This window comes from Cydia amplana, chromosome 1 (assembly GCF_948474715.1).
Source record: "Cydia amplana chromosome 1, ilCydAmpl1.1, whole genome shotgun sequence".
NCBI lineage: Eukaryota > Metazoa > Arthropoda > Insecta > Lepidoptera > Tortricidae > Cydia > Cydia amplana.
In genome coordinates, this window is record NC_086069.1 from 11,138,936 (window position 1) to 11,164,380 (window position 25,445).

Here is a 25,445-nt window from a genome sequence, read left to right on the forward strand (position 1 = left end):
AACATAATTATCACATGGATATGTACAACGACGCATGAATTACTAAAAGGTAATTAATAGCTTCCATACCTATTTAATGTGTTTATATGAAAATTAATTCGTACAAACATACGTAGCCATATTGCTAATCTATAGTTACACATTACACAGGTATACGTAAAGCAGAATGGTTCACTGCACAAACCGCACAAACTTAACCGTTACCTACTTTAATAGGGACTTTTAGGTAATTAGTTATTTTGAATATAAAAGATAACCGTACCGGATAAAAAAGTAATTTTAATAAAAATACATTATGTACTTAATAAAATGTTTGATGTACTTAAACCTTAGTTTTGCAAGTACCTACATATTACCTCTATAGGTAAAACATTGGTAACCCATATCTCATATAAGTTTTTAACTCTGAGAAATAAAATAAGAACAGAAAATCTAAAACACTGTAAGGTTAGTCGCATATTGCACACGTTTTTTAACGAATTTTATTCGTGAGAATAAGTACTTACGAACACGCATTTATGCACCACGTGTCGTGAAGGTACGAATGACTAGTATTTCAAAATATAAGTATACATACGCTCATTGAGTGTGCAATATGCATATTGTACGTAGACGTATAGTAAACTGCAAAAGTGACTTATTAAACCATTTGGCCTTACAAGGGCGTAGCCAGCCAGTGAACTAGGGGGTGGCGAGTTCATATAATAATAGTGTCTTACCCATTACATTACCTATGTTCTAAAAATTTCACCGATATCGTTTTTATTCAAAATATACAACATTAAAGATTTACTTATTTAAATATTGTGACATTAAACATGGTGAAATATAATATTTAATAATATACTTGTTTGATTCTGTACTGACCCGTCCCAAAATTACAAGTAAAAACTATTGTCTCGACGACATATTTTCTGGTCGATTCGTTTCTAGGCATCTATTATGCATCATCATTTTATCTATATAAAGTAAATCGTCATTAACTGGCCACCGGCTAATAACTGGCCACCCTAAACTAAAAATGAATCCTAATAATCACCTAATAAACCGGATTCGTTTTAGTATATAGGGTAATTCGCCAGTAACTGGCCACCTGTTAGTAACTGGCCACCCTAAACTAAAAATGAACTCTATTCACCTATAAACAGAATTAATCATTTTAGTATATGGTGGCTAGTTATTGAAGGCTGGCCAGTTATTGAAACCTTATAATAAAGTGAATTTTGTTTATAGGTGAATACATGGACGTATAGAATTCATTTTTAGTTTAGGGTGGCCAGTTATTGACCGGTGGCCAGTTACTGGCGAATTACCTATAAGGTTTCAATAACTGGCCGCCCTTCAATAACTAGCCACTTTATACTAAAATGAATTCTGTTTTTAGGTGAATAGAATTCATTTTTAGTTTAGGGTGGCCAGTTACTAAACAGTGGTCAGTAATTTTATTGACGAATTACCCTACATAACTGTACCTATATAACAGGATATTACTCTGGGACTAGTGTGATTTGTACCAGATTATACCATAATTTTAAAGTTTGTAAAACAACTTGTTTTGGGGTCTTAGTAAGACAAAGATATAGCTGGTCAAGTGGTCAAGCAGATCTTGTCAGTAAAAAAAGGCGCGAAATTCAAATTTTCTATGGGACGATATCCCTTCGCGCCTACATTTTTCTTTGCCCCCTTTTTCTACGACATGATCTGCTTGACCATCTATAGTATGATTCCTTTGTCTATGTTTGAAATGAGACAGTCCTTTGACAAACTGCAGCAACACCGTGGCTGCCATAGACAAAACTAACATCAGCTCAGCTGTCCGTTCTGTCAGTGTCATCTGTCAACCGATATCGCTAATGTCATTACTGGGTGAGGGTGACGCTGTAGCATCGCTGTAGGCATAGGCTACACCACCCTCCACACCCAATTTGTTTTTATCTAAATATCCCTTCCTTAAACCCAAAAATCTAGTTGACAAATCCTACGCACTTAAATAAAATAGTGACTAGCTTATATTCAAGTTCGTGCAAATCTACAGGACTGCAAATTTCGCTGTGTAAAGCGTAAGAAATAAAACCGGCTAAACAAGGTAAATTTTCCTTTTTTTTAACGCTTTTAATGGCAAAAACATACTAATTGAATCGATTTTCTCGGAATAGTCTCACGGCATCTTTTTAGCTATTAAAATCACGCAAGCTGTGTCATTATATTGTCCATACGTGTGGAGAAATTTAGTCACTCTAAAACTCCGTGGGAGTTCTAGCTGCAAACAAAATAGGTACATCGTTAAGAAACGTCAAGATAATATTAGATTAATCTAGCTACCGATAGTGTTAACCTTAACTACCAAGATGGTAAGTTTTACATTTTATCAAATTTCTTAAAGTTTATTTCCTTCTTATAATTTCTGCTGACTGGTCGGCCTGACGGCTGACTAACCACAGCATTGTGGTTAGAAACTGTGACTCATGTATGCAACATTCACTATCTACATGATAACATTACTCCATTTACTTTAAAGGTTATTATTAAAGTAACTGTCTAGTGTCTAAGAAATAGGTTGTATAGCTTGTTTTTGTGGTATAATTTAAAGCTTTGATGCCCTTGTTTTGCCTGCAGGTCATGCATTTCAGTCAGGTTTATAAAATCATTCGAGAGTAAATTGTAGAGGTTATTGGTCTCATTCATTTCACATTTATGGATTCTAGGTCAAGTATGGTTGATGAAATATAATTTGCACCTATTAGCCGTAGGTAAAACTTTATCTTCATAAATTAAATACAAAAGAACAAACGAGAGACCAGTCTCGGCAAAGAACATATAGTGCAAATAACTAGTATGATACTATGTGTTTCTGGTATAATATAGATATTGTTATGTGAGTGAAAATTAAGTAGATATAATATTTAACCCATTTATGTATTTTGTTTACAGATGTTACTAAATTAAGTAACATAACGTACGTACACGTAACGTTACGTTAACGTAATGTAATTTTATTATGAAGTGTAATGGAATGTTGCTTTGTTTGTTATTAAATAAATTAAGTAGATATAATAAATCATAAATCATTTATTTTTCGTGATAAACTAGTTAAACATACAAAAGTAACATGATAAAGGTTAGAAATTCATAATTACATATTGTTTACCACGAAATGGGCTTGCCTCAGCATAATGCTGACCTGAGAGTCGGCGTTGATCTTCCGGCGAGTCCATTTATTGTGGGCCACGATCGCAGCTGTACGGCACGGCCTCCTAAAACTGAATGCATCCACTTGCGGTGGCTGCCAGCGCCATCTGGCCTACGGGTGTGACAGATACTGATAACCTAAAAGGCAATGCCTAATAACTAGCCCATTTATTTATTTTGTGTATCATGTTTAGGCATCGGAGTTTTTGTCGCATGGTAAGACTAATAGCAAGCTATGGAGTCGACATTTGCCATAAATGTAAACTCTTATTCATACTCATACTCATTTATTTAATTTATCTTAAAATGCCTTTAGAGCGGTCGGTCGTGTATATTATCTTAGTCGAATTAAATTAAAATTATATTTTTCTATTACATTATGAATTCATAACTTCAACTATTTTAACATACAACTATACAAACTACATCGCTGCGAAAGACCTGATGTCATGTAGGTAACTACTGACCGCTGATAAAATTGATTAGTATTTGTCATGTGTCAATCACTGGTGATTGCAAACGTAGTAGTTATTTATATCTGTAAGTGGGAAATACGTTGTGGAATATTCCATAATTAATTATTATGCCTAACATTGTATATCCATAGGGTTTTGTATACATATTATGTTTCTCTCGTTCTTGTACCAAATCGCACATCTGATTAATCTTTCCAATTTCTCGTTTAAATAAGTATGAAAGTATAGATAGACGGACACATGTTGAAACGTAAAATATCTTTCAAGTAAACAACTAATCAATGACAGTACTGATAGAATTAATTCATAACTTTTTTAATTGCGGAAGATTCTTTTCTTAGGTGACAGTTCCATTCACTTTCGGCTTTATTGCAACAAATGAGGTTTAATAAATTAAACTCATATACGTAGTAACTATTTAGTCATCTGTTCTCATATTAAATAAAATTAATCATGAGTATGAGTATGAATAAGAGTTTACATTTATGGCAAATGTCGACTCCATGGCTTGCTATTAGTCTTACCATGCGACAAAAACTCCGATGCCTGATCATGTTAATTTCTTAATCATATTGACACATTGTTATTTAGATTAAATCTTTATTGAACAGACTATGAATTGAAAAGTTGAAAAACTTGAGAAAGTTAGAGATTAGAATGAAGAAAAGTATGTGGGAAGTTCTGGGTGTTAATGGTCTTATTACCCTATTGTAAAATAATACTGGAGGCATTTTGAGTGATAATGATAACATTAATTCATTTACTGTAAATAATATTTCTTCAACTATACAAGTTTTGATACATCCTTGGTAGATATTTAATAAAGTGGTTAAGGGGGATGTATAGCCACAATAGCCAGCCTAGTGAGTCTTTGTACATTATATTGTTCATGTTCACTTCCTTTCCTTTTAGAATTTTCCAAATTCAAAAGCAAAATAATCGCTTCTGGAACTCAGGAGGTAATGATGCCTGGAGTGAGTGTCAGCTGCTGGTGCTGTTCCATAAATGGGTGGGGAAATAGTTGCCACCCAAAAATGTAGTTTTTTTTTAAAGGTGAAACTGGGTAAGATATACACCAGGGAAGGAAGTACACTATGGAATTTGATTTGCTCAGAGCAAAATAAACTATATTCTTCTTACCCCATCTCACCTTAACTCTGCATTGAATGGTATATTCCAGCGAGCTTAGCACAGGAGCACCACAACAGTATATTGCAGGCGAGTTAGACTACCCGTCTTTTCCTAACTGCATTAATTAGAGAGGAATGGCTAGTCTATATACTTATAGGCATGGCTAGTATACTTAGCCACCAATTCCAATTTACCCTATAACTATTACCAGGTTTCATAAGGATAACAAAGAATATTTGTACATCCTTGTTTCCAGTTGAAGAGTATGTTATTTAATGTTTCAGCAATGAAACATTATTTTATGTTTTACTTTACACTTCCGCATTATCTTTGCGATTCCTCATCAGATGTGGAAAGCAGCCACGGACGTGGCCGCGCCGGCTCCGGCGGAGGCTGATGACTGGGACACGGACCCCGACTTCATAAACGACGTCACGGAGCACGAGCAGCGCTGGGGGCCCGGCGGCAGAAACGTAGAGGCTATAGAGTGAGTTGTTGTAGACAGCAGCCACGGACGTGACGGAGGCGGATAAATTAAAAATTATAAAAGTCTACTAAACTTACTCATCATAACAAATAAGTCAAGCGATTTCTAGATCAACATGAGTAAAACAACACCAATTTATGATTTTACAAATCCTCATTTCAAACTGAAGATAAACAAAAAACTATCACTTGGTCTTTGAACCGATTAAACTCAGTATTCGTGTGTTACTGCATTGAGATGCAAATATCTTCTTGTGAAGACTTCACCTATATAAGTAAAACTGTTTTTATTTACTCGCTTCCTGTTTGTGGTCCGATCATCAAATCAGAAAAGTCAATGCACTCGCTTTGTCTGGCTCATATCGCGTGTCATCAGTCGGAAGTGGTAAATACATATATTATTATACATATACTTCGAATTGTGCCAGATTGTCCTCGAGAGTTATGTGGCATCTCACCTAATTTCACTGTATATGGGAAAACTAAGCGTGAGAGAGCCCGTGGCAAAGTTGGCCGACAATTTGGTTCTCTAGTATTAGATTAGATTAGATTATTTATTTCATGAAATTTCATGGGCATGAAATTTATTGGACTATTCCAGATTGAATATATTTCAAATTGACAACTCAACTCAAAACTCAGTAGTTACATACTACCTCTACACTTATGTCCTCCCGCGGGCCTCGAAATTATCTTCATACTAAACATCTAAATTAGTTAAGTGGTTTAAGCGTGACGAGGGTTTTAAGGGTTAAGGAAAGCATTTGGCCACAATCTCACCTGATGGTAAGTGCCGATGCGGTCTAGGGTGGAGCATTCTTACCTAAGAGATGGCTATTTACTCTCGATTTGAAAAAGATCCAAGTTATAGTTAGCTGGGAATAGATAAGCAGGAAATTAGTTAGTTAGTCGTTCGCATAATATAGCTGGAAGGCCTGGAAGTAAAGCATTTAGTGCGAATCAGTGGCAGAGTAACAACGCAAGTTTGCGTCAAGTCCCATGGTGGCAGAATAGACATGAAGGGATTAGCTCCCGTTCCTATTGTAGACTCGGTACAGACTTAGTAGGGATGGTAGGAGTAAACTGAAATAGATGTCACACGAATGCGTGTCTGCAAGCCTTGGTCACCTTATTGCAACGAGATAAGGTCTACTATTGAAAGTAGTGTTGTTAGTAGTGTTTGTATGTTTTTGATAATTTGTTCGTACTTACTTGCAGTATGGCGAAACTCCGTGAGGAGGTGCTGGAGGCGGACACACTGTCCAAGAAGAAACAATACGAGCAAGGGCCCAAGTCTTCGTATGGGTAAGTTAGGATTTATTAAGTGTACAAATTGTTTTTTTTTTTTTTTTTTTTTTTTTTTTTTTTTTTTTGTGTTTCTGGAACACACCAAGTATTCCAGGTCTCCATAAGCATTTGTTTTTTACAGTTTTTTGTTTAACGAAAACATTCTCTAAGAGAAATCACTCGTCCGCAAATAATATCGCTCACCGCTTCTTGCTAATTGCTGCCAGGGCCAATTAGAACAGATTTGAAGTATTTATATACAGGGTGGATTTTCTTTTTGGGTCAGTGAGGGCAGCTACCAGATCCCGTGCTGCTACGAGAAAACGGTCTTAGAAGACCTTCCCTCGATTTCAAATTAATGAAGATTGGCTTTTACAGATTTTGGAAAAAACATACAGGGTGCGAGAAAAAGGTCATTTTTGACAAACTTGTTTTTTGATGCCAATCGATCCCATTCCTATTGAGGATCAAAAGCTTGTATGGAAGCAAAAAAAAATTTCCGGCTAGAAAAGCCACAAATCGAGGAAAACTTTTCCCATACAATTTGTATGAAAATGAAAACTTTTATTTTTCACATGCTATTTTTGTATGCCAATCGATTCCATTCCTATCCAGTATCAATAGTTTCCTAGGGGTCAACTGACGATAATGTACTAAAAAGCCACAAATTAATAAAAACTTTCTCCATACATTTACTATGGAGAAAATGTGAAATTTTATTCACAATTTTCTACCTCGCCCATCAGTCCTACAGCAATGTCTTCATACAGTATTATGGTTCTTAAATGTAACAGGACTGATTGGCCAGATAGAAAACTGTGAATTAAATTTCACGTTTTCTCCATAGTAAATGTATGGAAAAAGTTTTCTTTAATTTGTGGCTTTTTAGTACATTACCGTAAGTTGACCCCTAGGAAACTATTGATACTGGATAGGAATGGAATCGATTGGCATACAAAAATAGCATGTGAAAAATAAAAGTTTTCATTTTCATACAAATTGTATGGGAAAAGTTTTCCTCGATTTGTGGCTTTTCTAGCCGGAATTTTTTTTTTGCTTCCATACAAGCTTTTGATCCTCAATAGGAATGGGATCGATTGGCATAAAAAAAAAAGTTTGTCAAAAATGACCTTTTTCTCGCATCCTGTATGTTTTTTCCAAAATCTGTAAAAGCCAATCTTCATTAATTTGAAATCGAGGGAAGGTCTTCTAAGACCGTTTTCTCGTAGCAGCACGGGATCTGGTAGCTGCCCTCACTGACCCAAAAAGAAAATCCACCCTGTATATTACCCAGATTTTTTAAATATTATAACGTACTTTGATTGTTTTAGTAAATAATATAAGGTGTACCTAATTGTTACACGGTTACGTAAATTATCTCGCCCTAAAGTTCAATGGAGCTGATTACAGACGTCGCCTCTAAGTAGTCATCGTCATATTCCTAGTCGCGTATTTTCCTCTATTAAGGAAGTCGGGAATTTAAATTATAACATTTATAACTTATTGCTGTATTGTTAATCCCTCGCCTTTTGCTTCACATTTACAAACGACGATAAAATAGAAGTTATACGTCATCTAAATGAATTCCCTTTTTATAAGGTTCGAAAAAAAAAAGATTTTGTGTTTATTGAGTTGGCGAGTGTTGATGGTTATATAAAAAAAATGATTTTCAATAATACTTATTGGTGGTACCGTTTGGTATCATAATCCAAACTATTTAACGAGGAAAGAGGAAACAATCGAATTTTCACCGCGATCACCGCATCAGCGCGATCGAAATGTCCAGTTCGATTGATATTTTAGGATTATGCTTAAAATAAAACTAGAGTAACTGCAAAGTTGAATATAACTACGTAATTATTAACATTTTCTAATAACAATTCACCATAAAATCAGTAAAATATTACTCTGAGCAGTATCCTTAATGTGACTAAATTTGTAGCCCATCCAATTATGCGGTCATGTATGTCATCTCCCTGGGAGCTTATTATTTTAAATATTTAAATAAACCAAACTCATATTTTTAGTTACGGGGGTAAATTCGGCGTGCAGGCCGATCGAATGGACAAGTCGGCCGTCGGCCACGACTATATTGGCCAAGTCGAGAAACATGTCTCTCAAAAGGACTACGCTCAAGGTGGGTTTAACTAGTTATTGGTTATTGCTTATAATATTAGTTTATGTGACGGCTACATAATCCCTAGCTGTTATGTACATACCCTGCATTATCTACCTACACACATATTTTATACGTAGGTACTCTATGATGTGTTGTTTTTCAGTGATGCTTGAAATTTGAATGTCATTATATTATATCGTTATTATTGATTGAGCAAAAATAACATTAAAACAGATAAGAAATTTGTACTAACAAAACTGTTTGTCTTTATGCTGCATCATAGGGGGTTTATGGTATATGTTTAAAAAACATTATATGTGAATGGGCGTTTTAAAACTTTTTACACATTAATAACTTAGGTAGGCAGGCATTACAGGTAACATGAAAAATAAAAGAAACAACAACATACTTAATTGTTCATTATATTTGTATACTCAAAACATTTTTTACAGGGTTTGGAGGTAAATTCGGCGTTCAAACCGACCGAATGGACGCCAGCGCGGTGGGGCACGATTACATCGGCAAAGTGGAGAAACACGAGTCGCAGAAGGACTACTCGCAGGGCTTCGGGGGCAAGTTCGGCGTGCAGACCGACCGCGTTGATAAGGTGATTTTTTTAATGAATAGGGACTAGTAGTTGTTCGGATATACAGGAGTCAGGATTCAGAAGAATAAATGAATTTAGCCACAAGGTTAAATATATTTAAAGTAAGGTAGTTGTGTATTTCTTAAACAGTAGGTTATTCGCATATTATAACATATGCCATATTTCGTATTCTGAAAAATGTTTTTATTTTTAACTGTTCTTAACTGATGTATATCAACTTTGTAATTTTGAAAGTGATTGGTATTTTTTGCTGATATGATAGTATAACTGAATGTTTCCGCAGAGCGCGGCCGGCTGGGAGCACCGCGAGCAGATCGAGAAGCACTCGTCCCAGAAAGACTACTCGCACGGGTTCGGGGGCAAGTTCGGCGTGCAGGCGGACCGGCAGGACGCCGCCGCCCTCGGCTGGGAGCACCGCGAGCAGGTCGCCCCGCACGACTCACAGAAAGGTACTAGGAATTCATTCAACTATAAAAGTGACAAATTTCTTAGCAACCGTGACATTGTAATAAACACTCGTTTTCGAGGCTAATAGGGTTGTTGACACATGTTGAATTTTAACTAGATTTATCTAGTTAAATAGATAGCAATTTATTATAATATATTGGAAACTTTAAAAATATATGGCAATAATAAAAAAAAAAAATCAAAACAAGAAAAAGACAATGGTATGGTACCTTTCGATTCCTTACATTTAATATAAAAAATATTATATAGCAACAATATACATAAACGCAATATTTGACCGACAAAATCACAATTTTCTTGTTTTACATACTTACATCGAAACGGCTTCGTACGTTACATGGTGACGTCACGATGTATTGCCATTTTGTTACAATCGTTATCGTTTCGTCAGTAAAGTGCGGGTGCCAGACTGACTTGTTTTGCTTTATGAAAATGGGTCCCATACAGTACAGACATTGATCCTCAAAACAAATCTGATCGACTGATACTATTCATAAAAAAATGTCAAATACCCTATTCAGTTTAGCTTCTTATATTCATATTTGCTTGTATTGTATCTCGCCAGATTACTCGCGCGGGTTCGGGGGTAAATTCGGCGTGCAGACGGACCGGCAGGACGCGTCGGCGGTGGGCTGGGACCACCACGAGAAGGCGCCAGCGCACGCCAGCCAGCTCGACCACAAGAAGGTTATTATATCTTTATACTTATCCCGTTAGACTTGTCGGCAGTTGGCAGAGACCACAAGAAGGTTATTATATCTTTATACTTCAAAGATCGCGCGGATATAGGGACAAATTCGGTGAGATGACAGACCGGTTAGACTTGTCGGCAGTTGGCAGATACCACAAGAAGGCACCAGCGCACGCCAGCCAGCTCGACCACAAGAAGGTTATTATATCTTTATACTTCAAAGATCGCGCGGATATAGGGACAAATTCGGTGAGATGACAGACCGGTTAGACTTGTCGGCAGTTGGCAGATACCACAAGAAGGCACCAGCGCACGCTAGCCAGCTCGACCACAAGAAGGTTATTATATCTTTATACTTCAAAGATCGCGCGGATATAGGGACAAATTCGGTGAGATGACAGATCGGTTAGACTTGTCGGCAGTTGGCAGATACCACAAGAAGGCACCAGCGCACGCTAGCCAGCTCGACCACAAGAAGGTTATTATATCTTCATACTTCAAAGATCGCGCGGATATAGGGACAAATTCGGTGAGATGACAGACCGGTTAGACTTGTCGGCAGTTGGCAGATACCACAAGAAGGCACCAGCGCACGCCAGCCAGCTCGACCACAAGAAGGTTATTATATCTTCATACTTCAAAGATCGCGCGGATATAGGGACAAATTCGGTAAGAAGACGGACCGGTTAGACTTGTCGGCAGTTGGCAGATACCACAAGAAGGCACCAGCGCACGCCAGCCAGCTCGACCACAAGAAGGTTATTATATCTTTATACTTCAAAGATCGCGCGGATATAGGGACAAATTCGGTAAGAAGACAGACCGGTTAGACTTGTCGGCAGTTGGCAGAGACCACAAGAAGGCACCAGCGCACGCCAGCCAGCTCGACCACAAGAAGGTTATTATATCTTTATACTTCAAAGATCGCGCGGATATAGGGACAAATTCGGTAAGAAGACAGACCGGTTAGACTTGTCGGCAGTTGGCAGAGACCACAAGAAGGCACCAGCGCACGCCAGCCAGCTCGACCACAAGAAGGTTATTATATCTTTATACTTCAAAGATCGCGCGGATATAGGGACAAATTCGGTAAGAAGACGGACCGGTTAGACTTGTCGGCAGTTGGCAGATACCACAAGAAGGCACCAGCGCACGCCAGCCAGCTCGACCACAAGAAGGTTATTATATCTTCATACTTCAAAGATCGCGCGGATATAGGGACAAATTCGGTAAGAAGACGGACCGGTTAGACTTGTCGGCAGTTGGCAGATACCACAAGAAGGCACCAGCGCACGCCAGCCAGCTCGACCACAAGAAGGTTATTATATCTTTATACTTCAAAGATCGCGCGGATATAGGGACAAATTCGGTGAGATGACAGACCGGTTAGACTTGTCGGCAGTTGGCAGAGACCACAAGAAGGCACCAGCGCACGCCAACCAGCTCGACCACAAGAAGGTTATTATATCTTCATACTTCAAAGATCGCGCGGATATAGGGACAAATTCGGTAAGAAGACAGACCGGTTAGACGTCGGCAGTCGGCAGATACCACAAGAAGGCACCAGCGCACGCCAACCAGCTCGACCACAAGAAGGTTATTATATCTTTATACTTCAAAGATCGCGCGGATATAGCGACAAATTCGGTAAGAAGACGGACCGGTTAGACTTGTCGGCAGTTGGCAGAGACCACAAGAAGGCACCAGCGCACGCCAGCCAGCTCGACCACAAGAAGGTTATTATATCTTCATACTTCAAAGATCGCGCGGATATAGGGACAAATTCGGTGAGATGACAGACCGGTTAGACTTGTCGGCAGTTGGCAGATACCACAAGAAGGCACCAGCGCACGCCAGCCAAGAAGGTAAGTACATCGTTATACTACGTCTCCACGTAAAGATCGTACTGGTTTGGGGACAAATTCGGCAACAAGACAGTGTGGGTAGACGTGTCGGCGGTGGGATGGGACCACCATGGAACCACGAGCCAGCTCAAAAGACCCAGTAACTAGATGCGGGTTTAGATTACGACATATGACTAGTTTAACTTAGGCATATTTTTCTTGTGTTGCGTGCTTGTTGTATGAGACTATATGGGGCGTTATCTATGAAAAGGGACCTTATTGTCGATGGCGCTTACGTCGCACAGCGTCGCGCGGCATTGTATTTACATCGGAGCATCGTTAATAATGGCGTAAGCGCCAACAATAAGGTTCCTTTTCATAGATTACGTCACATATAATCTTATAATATCTGGGTGACCGAGCTTCGCTCGGAAAACATATAAAAACTCGAAAATGCGCGTTTTCCCAGAGATAAGACGTAGCTAGAACGATTTTTCGCCCCCGAAAACCCCCATATACCAAATTTCATCGAAATCGTTAGAGCCGTTTCCGAGATCCCCGAAATATATATATATATATATAAATAAATCAATAAATAAACAAGAATTGCTCGTTTAAAGGTATTAGATAGATATTGCGATGACTTACAAATCGTTATTTTTGGTGAAACTTCAAACATTTATAAATTTGTACTTAGGGTTTCGGTGGTAAGTTTGGTGTGGAGACTGACCGCGTGGACAAGTCCGCCCATCGCTTCGACGAGGTCGGCAGCGTGGGCACCAACTACACCAAACAGAAGCCGGACATCGGCGGCGCCAAGCCCGGCTCCATTAGGGCCAAATTTGAGAACATGGCCAAGGAGAAAGAACAGGTAGGTAATTTTTAGGGTTCCGTACCCAAAGGGTAAAAACGGGACCCTATTACTAAGACTCCGCTGTCCGTCCGTCCGTCTGTCACCAGGCTGTATCTCACGAACCGTGATAGCTAGACGGTTGAAATTTTCACAGATGATGTATTTCTGTTGCCGCTATAACAACAAATACTAAAAGCAGAATAAAATAGAGATTTAAGTGGGGCTCCCATACAACAAACGTGATTTTTGACCGAAGTTAAGCAACGTCGGGCGGGGTCAGTACTTGGATGGGTGACCGTTTTTTTGCTTGTTTTGCTCTATTTTTTGTTGATGGTGCGGAACCCTCCGTGCGCGAGTCCGACTCGCACTTGGCCGGTTTTTTATCTCACATTTTTTCACATTCAGGTGATCGAAGATAAGAGAAACGACGCAATATGAAAGTAGTCCTATATTGTCCACAATTGATAAGATCTTACCCCCTAATTCATCAAAATATTTGTTAAACCCTGTGTTCAATTTTGTCTCTTCAAACGCAAATGTGAAAATAGAGGAGGACTTGGAAAGAACACGTATATTGACACTTTTATCATGAACCTCTTGAATATTGATGCAGACATTTTTTAAAAAAAATTTAAAAGTATATTTTGTTTATTAGGAAGCATTGCAGTCGGTGCAGAAAATACGTCAACAGAGGTTACAAATGGACAAGGATTTATCGCAAAAGGTGAGATAACAGTTTTTTCTCCCAAACACTGAATGTAAATAATAATTGTAATACAAGGTCTTTATTTTGGTGTGGTATTTAATCAGATTAATTCGAAATGGTTTACGATAACGGACTTAATCCCGTATAAATAAGTTTTAAATTACCCCCGACGTCTCGAGGACGGGATTGTCCCCGTGGTCTCGAAGAAGACTGACTAAAGGTGCTTATAGCTGCGCGAGTCCCGTTTCCTTAAACAATAATGTGTAAAAATTGTGAAAGTTTAAATCAGAGTGGGCACATTTCTTCCAGGAAAAAGACCGGTCAGAGAAAGAAGAACGCGAAGCTCCCGTCAAACAATCAGAGCCAGTCAGGCAACCGGACCCGGTCAGACAAGCGGAACCGGTCAGACAAGCGGAACCGGCCAGGCAACCGGAACCGGTCAGACAAACGGAACCGGTAAAACAACCGGAACGGGAACCGACACCGGAGCCGGTTGAGCAGAAGGTTAACCTTCCGGATGTTACGCTGGTCCAGCCTAAAGAGAAAGAAGAGGTCAGTGGTAGGCAACGCTATTAGTTTATTAGGCCCACTAGCACCATCTCACTAACCCGGGGTTAAGCGGTTAAACCGTTAACTTAGTGTCAAATTGTACTAGTAACCATGGAAACTGCAGGTTTAACCGGTAAACCCCGGGTTAGAGGAATGGTGCAAGTGAGCCAAGGGATTCGATTTCAGAAAGGTCTCGGTTTCCCACCTCGGTACCTAAGGTGATCTTCGCATTGGAATCGGATTCGCACGCCGCTCCGGTGTGCGAGCGGGACATCGCTAAATACGCGCATAACCCTGTCACGCGCATCAGTAAAGGGCCCGCTGATTAACAGTCCGCCGGACGGTATCGGCCTGTCAGTTAGAACAAAAATTTGACAGTTGAGCGTTTTCCAAAAAAAGTGTACATGTCATTCATGTCTTCAAAATATTGACTTCTTGGGCTCATTTTACTCAGAATCATTTGTACATTCACGCCTCATACATGAAAAAATGTGTCCCAAAATTTTGTATGGAATTTTTTTTTTCCAGTGCGTCACGTTTATACAAATAAAAAAAAAATCATACAAGTGACGATCAGGAAAGGAAATTTTTGGACACATTTTTTTATGTATGAGGCGTGAATGTACAAATGATTCTGAGTAAAATGAGCCCAAGAAGTCAATATTTTGAAGACATGAATGAAATGTACACTTTTTTTGGAAAACGCTCAGTTCCGAACAACTGACAGGCCGATACCGTCCGGCGGACTGTTAATCAGTGGGCCCCTTAACGCACACGGCTTAGCGTACGAATCTTTCGGAGTTTTGTGTGGTTCGAGTCTAATTTAACTTTAGAAATGAACTTTGTAAATGGATCATAACCAAACCTGTACATACAGTGTGGAAAGATAAGTCGGGCCCTGGAGAGAAACTACCTTAAATCCTTAAGCTGGCTCATTTTACTTAAAGGACACATTCCTTTATTTTTAAAAAGAAACAAAACTGCATTCAAAGATTTTCTAAAACTCGCTTGCCTCGCCCGGGACTCGAACCGACTAAAAATTCCAAAAAATTTAAACTCGCAATTTTATTCTACTAGTTGATAGAGTTAATGTTAATGATAACATTTCTCCAAGAAACATTAGGTCTTAAAGTCGTCTGTCGTACAAAATATCCATAAAATGTAATATTTAGTACTCAAGATTTTTTTAGACAAGCCAAATTGAAGAAAAAAAGAAAAATACTTTGAATGCAGTTTTGTTTCTTTTTAAAAATAAAGGAATGTCTCCATTAAGTAAAATGAGCCAGCTTAAGGATTTACGGTAGTTTCCCTCCAGGGCCCGACTTAACTTTCCACACTGTATATAGCTATTGTTTTTGTTATCCAGATGGCTCGGCAGCCCACAATAGTGATGTCTCCTGTGGGGTGGGAGGGCTGCGAGGGCGGGGAGGCGGAGGAGGAGGACGAGGAGGGGTACACGGCGCGCGCGCTCTACGACTACCAGGCCGCCGCGCCCGACGAGATCAGCTTCGACCCCGACGACATCATCACCAACATCGTCATGGTGAGCCACGCGCTACACACACACAGTAGTGATGCCTCCGGTGGGGCGGGAGGGGGGCGAGGCGGGGGAGGAGGACGAGGAGGGGTATACGGCGCGCGCGCTCTACGACTACCAGGCCGCCGCGCCCGACGAGATCAGCTTCGACCCCGACGACATCATCACCAACATCGTCATGGTGAGCCACGCGCTACACACACACAGTAGTGATGCCTCCGGTGGGGCGGGAGGGGGGCGAGGCGGGGGAGGAGGACGAGGAGGGGTATACGGCGCGCGCGCTCTACGACTACCAGGCCGCCGCGCCCGACGAGATCAGCTTCGACCCCGACGACATCATCACCAACATCGTCATGGTGAGCCACGCGCTACACACACACAGTAGTGATGCCTCCGGTGGGGCGGGAGGGGGGCGAGGCGGGGGAGGAGGACGAGGAGGGGTATACGGCGCGCGCGCTCTACGACTACCAGGCCGCCGCGCCCGACGAGATCAGCTTCGACCCCGACGACATCATCACCAACATCGTCATGGTGAGCCACGCGCTACACACACACAGTAGTGATGCCTCCGGTGGGGCGGGAGGGGGGCGAGGCGGGGGAGGAGGACGAGGAGGGGTATACGGCGCGCGCGCTCTACGACTACCAGGCCGCCGCGCCCGACGAGATCAGCTTCGACCCCGACGACATCATCACCAACATCGTCATGGTGAGCCACGCGCTACACACACACAGTAGTGATGCCTCCGGTGGGGCGGGAGGGGGGCGAGGCGGGGGAGGAGGACGAGGAGGGGTATACGGCGCGCGCGCTCTACGACTACCAGGCCGCCGCGCCCGACGAGATCAGCTTCGACCCCGACGACATCATCACCAACATCGTCATGGTGAGCCACGCGCTACACACACACAGTAGTGATGCCTCCGGTGGGGCGGGAGGGGGGCGAGGCGGGGGAGGAGGACGAGGAGGGGTATACGGCGCGCGCGCTCTACGACTACCAGGCCGCCGCGCCCGACGAGATCAGCTTCGACCCCGACGACATCATCACCAACATCGTCATGGTGAGCCACGCGCTACACACACACAGTAGTGATGTCTCCGGTGGGGCGGGAGGGGGGCGAGGCGGGGGAGGAGGACGAGGAGGGGTACACAGCGCGCGCGCTCTACGACTACCAGGCCGCCGCGCCCGACGAGATCAGCTTCGACCCCGACGACATCATCACCAACATCGTCATGGTGAGCCACGCGCTACACACACACAGTAGTGATGTCTCCGGTGGGGCGGGAGGGGGGCGAGGCGGGGGAGGAGGACGAGGAGGGGTACACAGCGCGCGCGCTCTACGACTACCAGGCCGCCGCGCCCGACGAGATCAGCTTCGACCCCGACGACATCATCACCAACATCGTCATGGTGAGCCACGCGCTACACACACACAGACACCGCATTATGAGGCGTTCACAAAGAGCACGCACATAAACAAACACAATTACTTGTAAACAGGCGCGGCCCGCCTTAAGGAGCGCTTGTGCGGTGCACTCCCATAAATAATCAAAATGAAATTATGGTACCTATTTAATATATTACTATTTAAGATCGATCGTAAAAAACTCAATATCTTTATTCATTATAAGTTTATAGACAGCTCACCACTACCTACACGGCGTACTCCTATAATTTCATAGAAATCAAAGGTAACGCGCGAAGCGGAGCGCTTTGGATTGCGCTCCTATGGAAAAAGATTTAGTACATTCGATCAATAGGAAATTCAATAAGAGCGAAAGAGAAGTTTCGCCAGAACTCCGCGCGTGAAACGGAATATTTTCTATGAGGGAAGAGGCAAAATCGGTGCGGCGCTCCGAGCCCGGTTGATCTGCACGCGCATCCCGCGCGCCATGTTGAATATTGTTGTCACTTGTTTCTAAACAGACCTTAGTCAATTTTAAAGTATGTGCGGGAATGCAATTTTGGCTTTTTTTCAGTCTAAATAATGAAACAAGAGTTTAAACAGTTAAAGTACATAATTTGTTTATTGTGAGGTGGTTAAAAATGAATGAATGTAACGTGAGAATGTGAAAAAGTTTACAAAATCGACTCGAGTTAAATTATGGACGACCTTGAACTTTCGTAGCAATGTTAGTCGAAAACAAAAACTTATATATTTTTTAAATCAGATCAATATGCAAAAACACCGTGGTTGTGTTGTGTGAATGTGATAAAAGTAACTAGCTTATTTTGTTTTTCGTTTTACCTATATGTTTTGTGTTTGGCGCGGGCGCAGGCGACGGCTGTGCGGTGAGTTTGTTTGGACCGAAACAGGTGTGTTAACAATTTAACACATCTTTCCATAAAATTTAAATAAAGACATTATATCCATTTGTAAAATGAACTGCAGTTGGCGTCTATCGGTCGTCAAGATATTCGTAATACCGAAAATCTATGAGAGAGTTCAATGACCGGGTGGACGGAAACCGACATCTAGGTACTTTGCGGTTAATTGAATGTATAGGTTTAGTTTTTGTTTTTTATTGTGAGTGAACACCCATAATACATAGCTACCAGCCGCCTCTGCTTGTAAAATGCTACAATTTGAGCAGCACAACGATTTTGTATTCTACACCATTTTATACTACATAGGGTAATTCGCCAGTAAGTGGCCCCTGTTTGAAATTGGCCACCAAATTAATTATATTCACCTATAAACAGAATTCATTTTAGTATAAGGTTTCAATACTGGCCAGCCTTCAATAACTGGCCGCCTTATACTAAAATGAATTCTGTTTATAGGTGAATAGAATTAATTTTTAGTTTAGGGCGGCCAGTTACTGGCGAATTATAACAGCTCGGGTACATCCCTAAAGCTTATTTTTCTAAAAATTTTTAATTTACAGAGTACATAATTTGGGCATATTCACAATTTAATATAACCTGCGACGGTAGCACGGTCGCATTTTTATCTCTTGTCACCATGCCTGTCACGTTCTAACACGTATGTAAGTGCGAAAGTGACTGGCGATAAAAATGGAACCGCAGCATTAACCTGTTATTAGTTATTACCAAAAAGTGTTTGTGTTATTTAACGCTCGCTGTTTACTTTGTATACAGATCGACGAAGGCTGGTGGCAGGGCATGTGTAAAGGCGCGTACGGACTGTTCCCCGCCAACTACGTCCAGCTGCAGGACAAGTGAGGTGTGTACATTCCTTTACCAATATATTTATCAACATACCACAATATCAACAACATCAAACCCTATAACCCATCAAACATTGACAACCAGCGAAATTTACTGACTACTAGGAATGGAAAAAAAACTCCTTTAGTATTATCAAAATTAGACATTATTGTGGGAAAAGGATATATCTGTCATATAAATTTTGAACTTACTGTCAAAACGAAAAATCATTAATTTAAATGGCATACTTGAATATGGATCCTAAGGAAACTATGTCCAATTGAATTGTTAAATAAAGGGGCTTAATCGCGTAACTTTTAACATACCTTCCTCCGAGGCCTGGTGGGTGACATAGTCGTCTTGGTCTAACCAAATGGCGGTCCGGATCCGGACCGCCGACCTGTTTTGTGCTGTACATTACATTTGCTTATTTAATAAACTCAAAACTAGAAAAGGACCACGATGGTCATTTTATTTTAAAAAACGGACCCATGAAGAAACTAGTTGGTGACCCCTGAGTCTAACAGAAAGATCTGTATGTGGTTTTAAAATGTATTACGCGGCTGTGCGACGGAAAGGAGGTAATAGGTTTATTACGTGATTAAATCCCGCCTTATTTTGTAACTATGTGAAATAATCGTGAACATTTTAATCACTAATATATCTAAATTTTACTTCAAGTTTCTATCAGTATAAACGAATTTGATTAACGCTCGTAATGCCCCATTTATTGTTGAGCGTTTTCCAAAAAAAGTGTACATTTCATTCATGTCTTCAAAATATTGACTTCTTGGGCTCATTTTACTCAGAATCATTAGTACATTCACGCCTCATACATAAAAAAATGTGTCCAAAAAATTCCTTTCCAAATCGTCACATTCTTGTTTGAAATTTTTGTTATTTGTATGAACGTGACGCACTGGAAAAAAAAATTTTCATACAAAATTTTGGGACACATTTTTTCATGTATGAGGCGTGAATGTACAAATGATTCTGAGTAAAATGAGCCCAAGAAGTCAATATTTTGAAGACATGAATGAAATGTACACTGTTTTTGGAAAAGTTCTGTTACAATTAAATATCGTTACAAGTGAATTCATTTCGCGCACTTATTGACATTGTATCATACTAATTTTAAGTAAATTCTTCACTTTTTAATTTGGTTTAAGAGTTATTGTTATTGCAGACTTTATCGTAAGTCGGGCTCGAGATTAAATACTGTACCTATGTATTTGGCAGTCAGACGCACACTAGGTACAATTAAAGTGGTTTTTTGACTGCATTACTTTGACCATTGTCATATTCCAAAAAAAAAGATTCACTGATATCAATTCATAAATTATTATTATTAATATTATGTGTGACAAAACGACAGTTGGGCTTTAGTGTAAGCTATGATTGGCACAAATAAGATGTATGTACTTATGAATGTTACAACACAATTTTAGTAGGTACAGGTTTCACAAGAGCTGGCACGAATGGAATGAATGAGTGAATGAAAGTATCTATGTGTGTATCACATATTAACCAACCAAGGTGGCTCTGACTGTATACGTGCTGTATACCGATACAGGTGTCACTCATACAATAAAAGTTTTGTTCATTCCATTCGTGCCAGCTTTCGTGAATCAACCTGTAGCAATTTACCAACTTTATGAAAAAGTTATTGCCTTGAGGTTATTTTTAGGTAGTGATCCTTTTTAAATAAACTTAATCGTCGTTTCTTTTTTTAATTTTTTTTTATAGCAATGTATAATAATTTTATCGTAAACTGATATTAAAATAATTCAGTTTAATCCTATGTAATGAATTTATTTAGGAGATTTTACATACATATATTAATTATTGTTAGGAATATTATTTTGAAGATTGTAATCCGTATGATTTAGAACAAATTAGCCAAACATACATAATGATAAATGAAAATTATTGTGACTATTTCCATGTATTAGATCTTTCACTATTAATTTATTTCATGATTGGGCATTTAATATCTATATCTTTGTGTCGATGCGTATCAAAACTGCGTAAGTCCACCCCATAGACTAGGAATCATCTAGACTGAGTTTAGAGCAATTATTTCACGAAACCGATGCTGCCAAAAATACGGGGGTGCGGGGGGACGAGGTGAGCGAATCCCGTGCCGTGTTTGGTCCGTTCAAAGACACGGACCAATCACGGCACGGGATTGACTCGAAGATGGAGTAAAACTACCGTATAAGTGGCAGAGGGGGTAGCGTTACTATGCTCAGTCTAGAGGATGTCTTGTCTGTGGTCCACCCAAAATGGCATAGAATATGTCATGTAAAGAATAAATGTCAAATTAGTATGACTTACCATAGTTTGGGGACTTAGATAATTTTGAGATTCCTTTATTACGTTCAGTAGTATTATATTAAACTTGCCTTTAAGATTGTTTATAGATGTTTACATTTTAAGTTAACTCCTAAGTCAAGCATTTAATTATCAATTCTTTTTTCTATGGAATTAAGTGAAATTGATAAACGTCAACAAGTATTCAAAATTATTATAACTACCTACTTTTATATTCGTGCCATCTTTAAAGGCGCAGCGTTTGCTCAATCCAATATCGAATGCACTGAATGAAAATGATTAGAATAGTTATTTACAATACAAGCGCGGAAAAGAGGAAATTCGAAACGAGTGGCGATATATTAAAACACGACCGAATATGGTGCTACTTTCCCGCACTAGTGCGTAAAATAGCACTTTTCGTGTGTATGTCAAAAGTTTAAAGGGCCATATGTACTGTAAAACGTTGTTCGATACACGTGCGAATAGGTAATTCGCAACTCGTGTCGATTTAAAACACTCCCTTCGGTCGTGTTTTAATTGAAGGGATGTTTACAAAAACAACATAACTGACTACACTGGTTGACACCTGAAACGATTAACAATGTTCTTAAAAAAGTGTCATCCGCTCTAAACATCCCTTCAATTTATCGCCACTCGTTTAGTTTCCTCTTTTCCGCACTTGTATCGTAAATAACTATTAATGATCACCATTAACACACAATTCACAGCAATTGGCTGTAGTAGTTGTTGCATTAGATATTCTTGAAATCTTATGATAGTTATGATATCATTAAAGTAAGAAAAAATAATACGTAGTATAGGCAAGAGCGTGCTTGACGGCAAGGGAAGATAGAGATAGAATGCTTGAGAATTCGAATGAACATGGTAATTTGGTTTAGAGATCGACATCTAAACGCACTTTCGTGTTCTCTCGTAGTTGCGGCAATATTGTATCAAAGAATGATATAAATAGGAATTGTTTGATTCGAAGTAGGTACATCGTAGAAATGACGAAAAGCTGATTTCGAAACACATGACTTTGTATCGACTAACTGATTACTTTCGTAATTTTTTGTCGATATAAATCTTTGCATATCATTGTCAGTAATATTAAAATAGCAAAATTTTTAGTTGCTAAATAATTATCTGAAATTATAAGGTGATGAGGGATAAAATAATTAAACGTGCACAATAGGGATGATGACACATGTTGAATTTTATTACAAAATGTAGTAAAATAGATAGCAAACGAGCAATTTATCACAATAATGTGGATATTAAAATAAAATATTGAAAAATTACAAAAATAGTGAAAACCTGAAAGTTTCAAAATTTAAGTTTTTTTTAACTTCCAAAAACGATAAAAGTAAGGATTCGATTCCTTACATTTCATCCAAAAAAATATTGTATAGCAACTATATACATAAACGCAATATTTCACCGACAAAAACGCAATTTTCTTGTTTTGTCCATACTACAAGATGGGCGATGACGTCACGGCCACTGGCCGTTTTGTATAGGGCGTTTCGCGAGTGAAGTGTGACTGTCGGTCTTTGACTACAATTTCTGACTTTTGTGTTACTTTAATGCAATGGGTCCCATATAGACATTTGATCCTAAAAACAAACCCGATCGATTAATACCATAAAAAAAATTAGTCATGTAGCCTATTCGTCATTTTTGCGGCGTGCAATAGTTCAAGATATAATTTAGAAGGGAATTGGTACGTTGGTTGTAAAAATATATAAATAACAAAGTAGCAATACAACTAGTGTAAGAGTTACAGCTCAAACTAACATTATGTATCTAGTACGCTGCCCACAATCGGTCGTTCGAATGTACTTCAGTCTAAAGTGCTTAACCCTTTTCCCACCAAAGACGGCAACAGACGCGAACGGCTACAGCGCCTACATCAACCCTAGTGCATTCTGACAGAGCGGTGTGTGTCGCACACGATCAGCGTGGCGTTCAAAGGGTTAAACATTTAAATAAGCATTAAATCGTATTAGCTACACATTGTTGCATATTTAATGTAATAGTTTACGATCAAATAAAACGAGGTCTAGGCACACCAAAAAGCTCGGCGGTACCAGCGCCGCCTCAACCCGATTAGCTCAGTGTTGTTTGTAAAAAACTTCTTACTGTGACGCAAACTTGGGCTATTTTATTTAAAGTTGTCCCCTACACTTTTTTTCAAATTTCGGATGTTTTATGTTATTTCTACTCAGAATCACGAGCTTGATCCTAATAGGAGAAAAAAAAGTGTCCGTTTCGATCTTTCCATTCCGTGACCGCCATACAAAGTCTATGAAAAATGGTAACGGAATGGAAATAAAAACCTTGGGACACTTTTTTTCTCCTATTGGGATATAAAGAGCTCGTGATTCTGAGTAGAAATAACATAGAAATTCACAAATTATATAAAAAAGTGTAGGGGACAACTTTAAATAAAATGGCCCACTTATCGGCATTGGAAGTTGGAAGAATATCGCATCGGCGACACTCGCTAGTGATGAGTTGGGGCTTGGGGCGGCGTTAGTGTGGTGTCGAGCTTTTTGGCGTGCTTCGACCTGTAAACTCATTTACATGTTATCAGTTGATCATAGTATGGTATGCGTACACTCAAGTTCTACAGCCCATTCCAAACCAATTAACGAAAAAGTAAAATACACTACCATACTACTTATATACTTTCACCACCATCAATTACAATTTTATAATTTTGATCGGATACTGGAAATAATTTTTTTCTTCGTATAATCGGATTGGGATGGAGTTTACAAATGTTGTATTAATCTTCGTACCTATAGTTGGTATTTAATGCCGAACTGTATTTTATAAAAGACGATTTATATTGTTTATAAAAGTAAATAAATAGTTTTATTTTATATCGACCTATTGCGTTTTATTGTATTTTATAGCCAAAGTAACTTTTTCCGTATCTGAGATTACCTGCATATACAAGTATAACTATTATGTTAATGTTTAGGTTGGGCCTGTAACGAATAGTTGAGAGTTGTCTAAAAGTAAGAAGATATCCATTATATTTTTTACTAGCTTTTGCCCGCGACTTCGTCCGCGTGGAGTTAGTAATTTGGGTAGCTTATTTTTGATCCAATATGTTTTTTATCGATTACCCGTACAAACTTCCATCCAAACCCACCCTTTTCACCCCCTTAAAGGATGACTTCTGGGATAAAAACTACCCTATGTCCTTCCCCGGGACTCTAAACTATCTCTATACCAAATTTCAACTAAATTGGTTCAGCGGTTTAAGCGTGAAGAGGATTTATAATATTAGTTAGGATAAAGTATGGATTTTTTCCACGCCGTTGATTGTCGTGGCTTGTACTCCTATCGCCATCACGCATTTCGCACGCAGCCAATAGGTATTGTAAAACAAAACGGAACTGTGTTCTAAGTTAGAACACAGAACTTCTAACAAAACAATTTCGGGTTGACAGTAACCACTTGTGTGTGTATGATATTTAAGGATCCTGACCGAATTTATAAGTAGTCATCTTTTGCAGCATTTTTTGAGAACTTTTTTTTATCCGCGATACGGCACAACCAATGTTTGAATGAATGAAGGAACGAAGGAACCAACGATTTTGAACACCAGCAAGTGAAAGGTTAAAAGTGTCGACAAAATTGTTAAACCGTTAAAGTCCCGTTAATCTTATTATGACCTACTTAGAGGTGTCCTAGGTTAGTTTTATGACGTCGTTGGTCGACCAGTTCATTTCTCATCTAGATTACGTAGCGTAGGTAGTATTTTTTCTGGTTGAAAGTCAATTAACAGCACCTATTCTGAGCAGAAGGACTTCCTTCAGCAGTTTAGCATAAAGTAATTACCGGAGTCAGAGGAAAAAGGGTTTTTAATATCTCAATGGGCATACTGCTCGGGGCTAATTCAGAATATAATTGGCTGATTCCAATCAAATTCCAATGTCGAAGTATTAAGTAAAGATAAAACAATCAAAACAACTATAAAGTAAATCTTAACGGGAACTATATAT

General features: G+C 39.4%; 1 protein-coding gene across 1 annotated transcript; it reads left to right on the top strand.

The window, feature by feature from the left end:
- The first annotated feature begins 1,893 nt into the window (after nucleotides 1-1,893).
- On the top strand, nucleotides 1,894-19,156 carry LOC134647783 (src substrate cortactin). The gene is made up of 12 exons (XM_063502097.1): nucleotides 1,894-2,086; nucleotides 5,144-5,283; nucleotides 6,501-6,587; nucleotides 8,597-8,706; nucleotides 9,141-9,295; nucleotides 9,579-9,744; nucleotides 10,329-10,450; nucleotides 12,996-13,169; nucleotides 13,807-13,875; nucleotides 14,167-14,409; nucleotides 15,773-15,949; nucleotides 19,042-19,156. The coding sequence occupies exons 2-12, from the start codon at nucleotides 5,144-5,146 to the stop codon at nucleotides 19,123-19,125; spliced, it is 1,527 nt and encodes a 508-aa protein (XP_063358167.1). The 5' UTR covers nucleotides 1,894-2,086; the 3' UTR covers nucleotides 19,126-19,156.
- The last annotated feature ends 6,289 nt before the right edge of the window (nucleotides 19,157-25,445 follow it).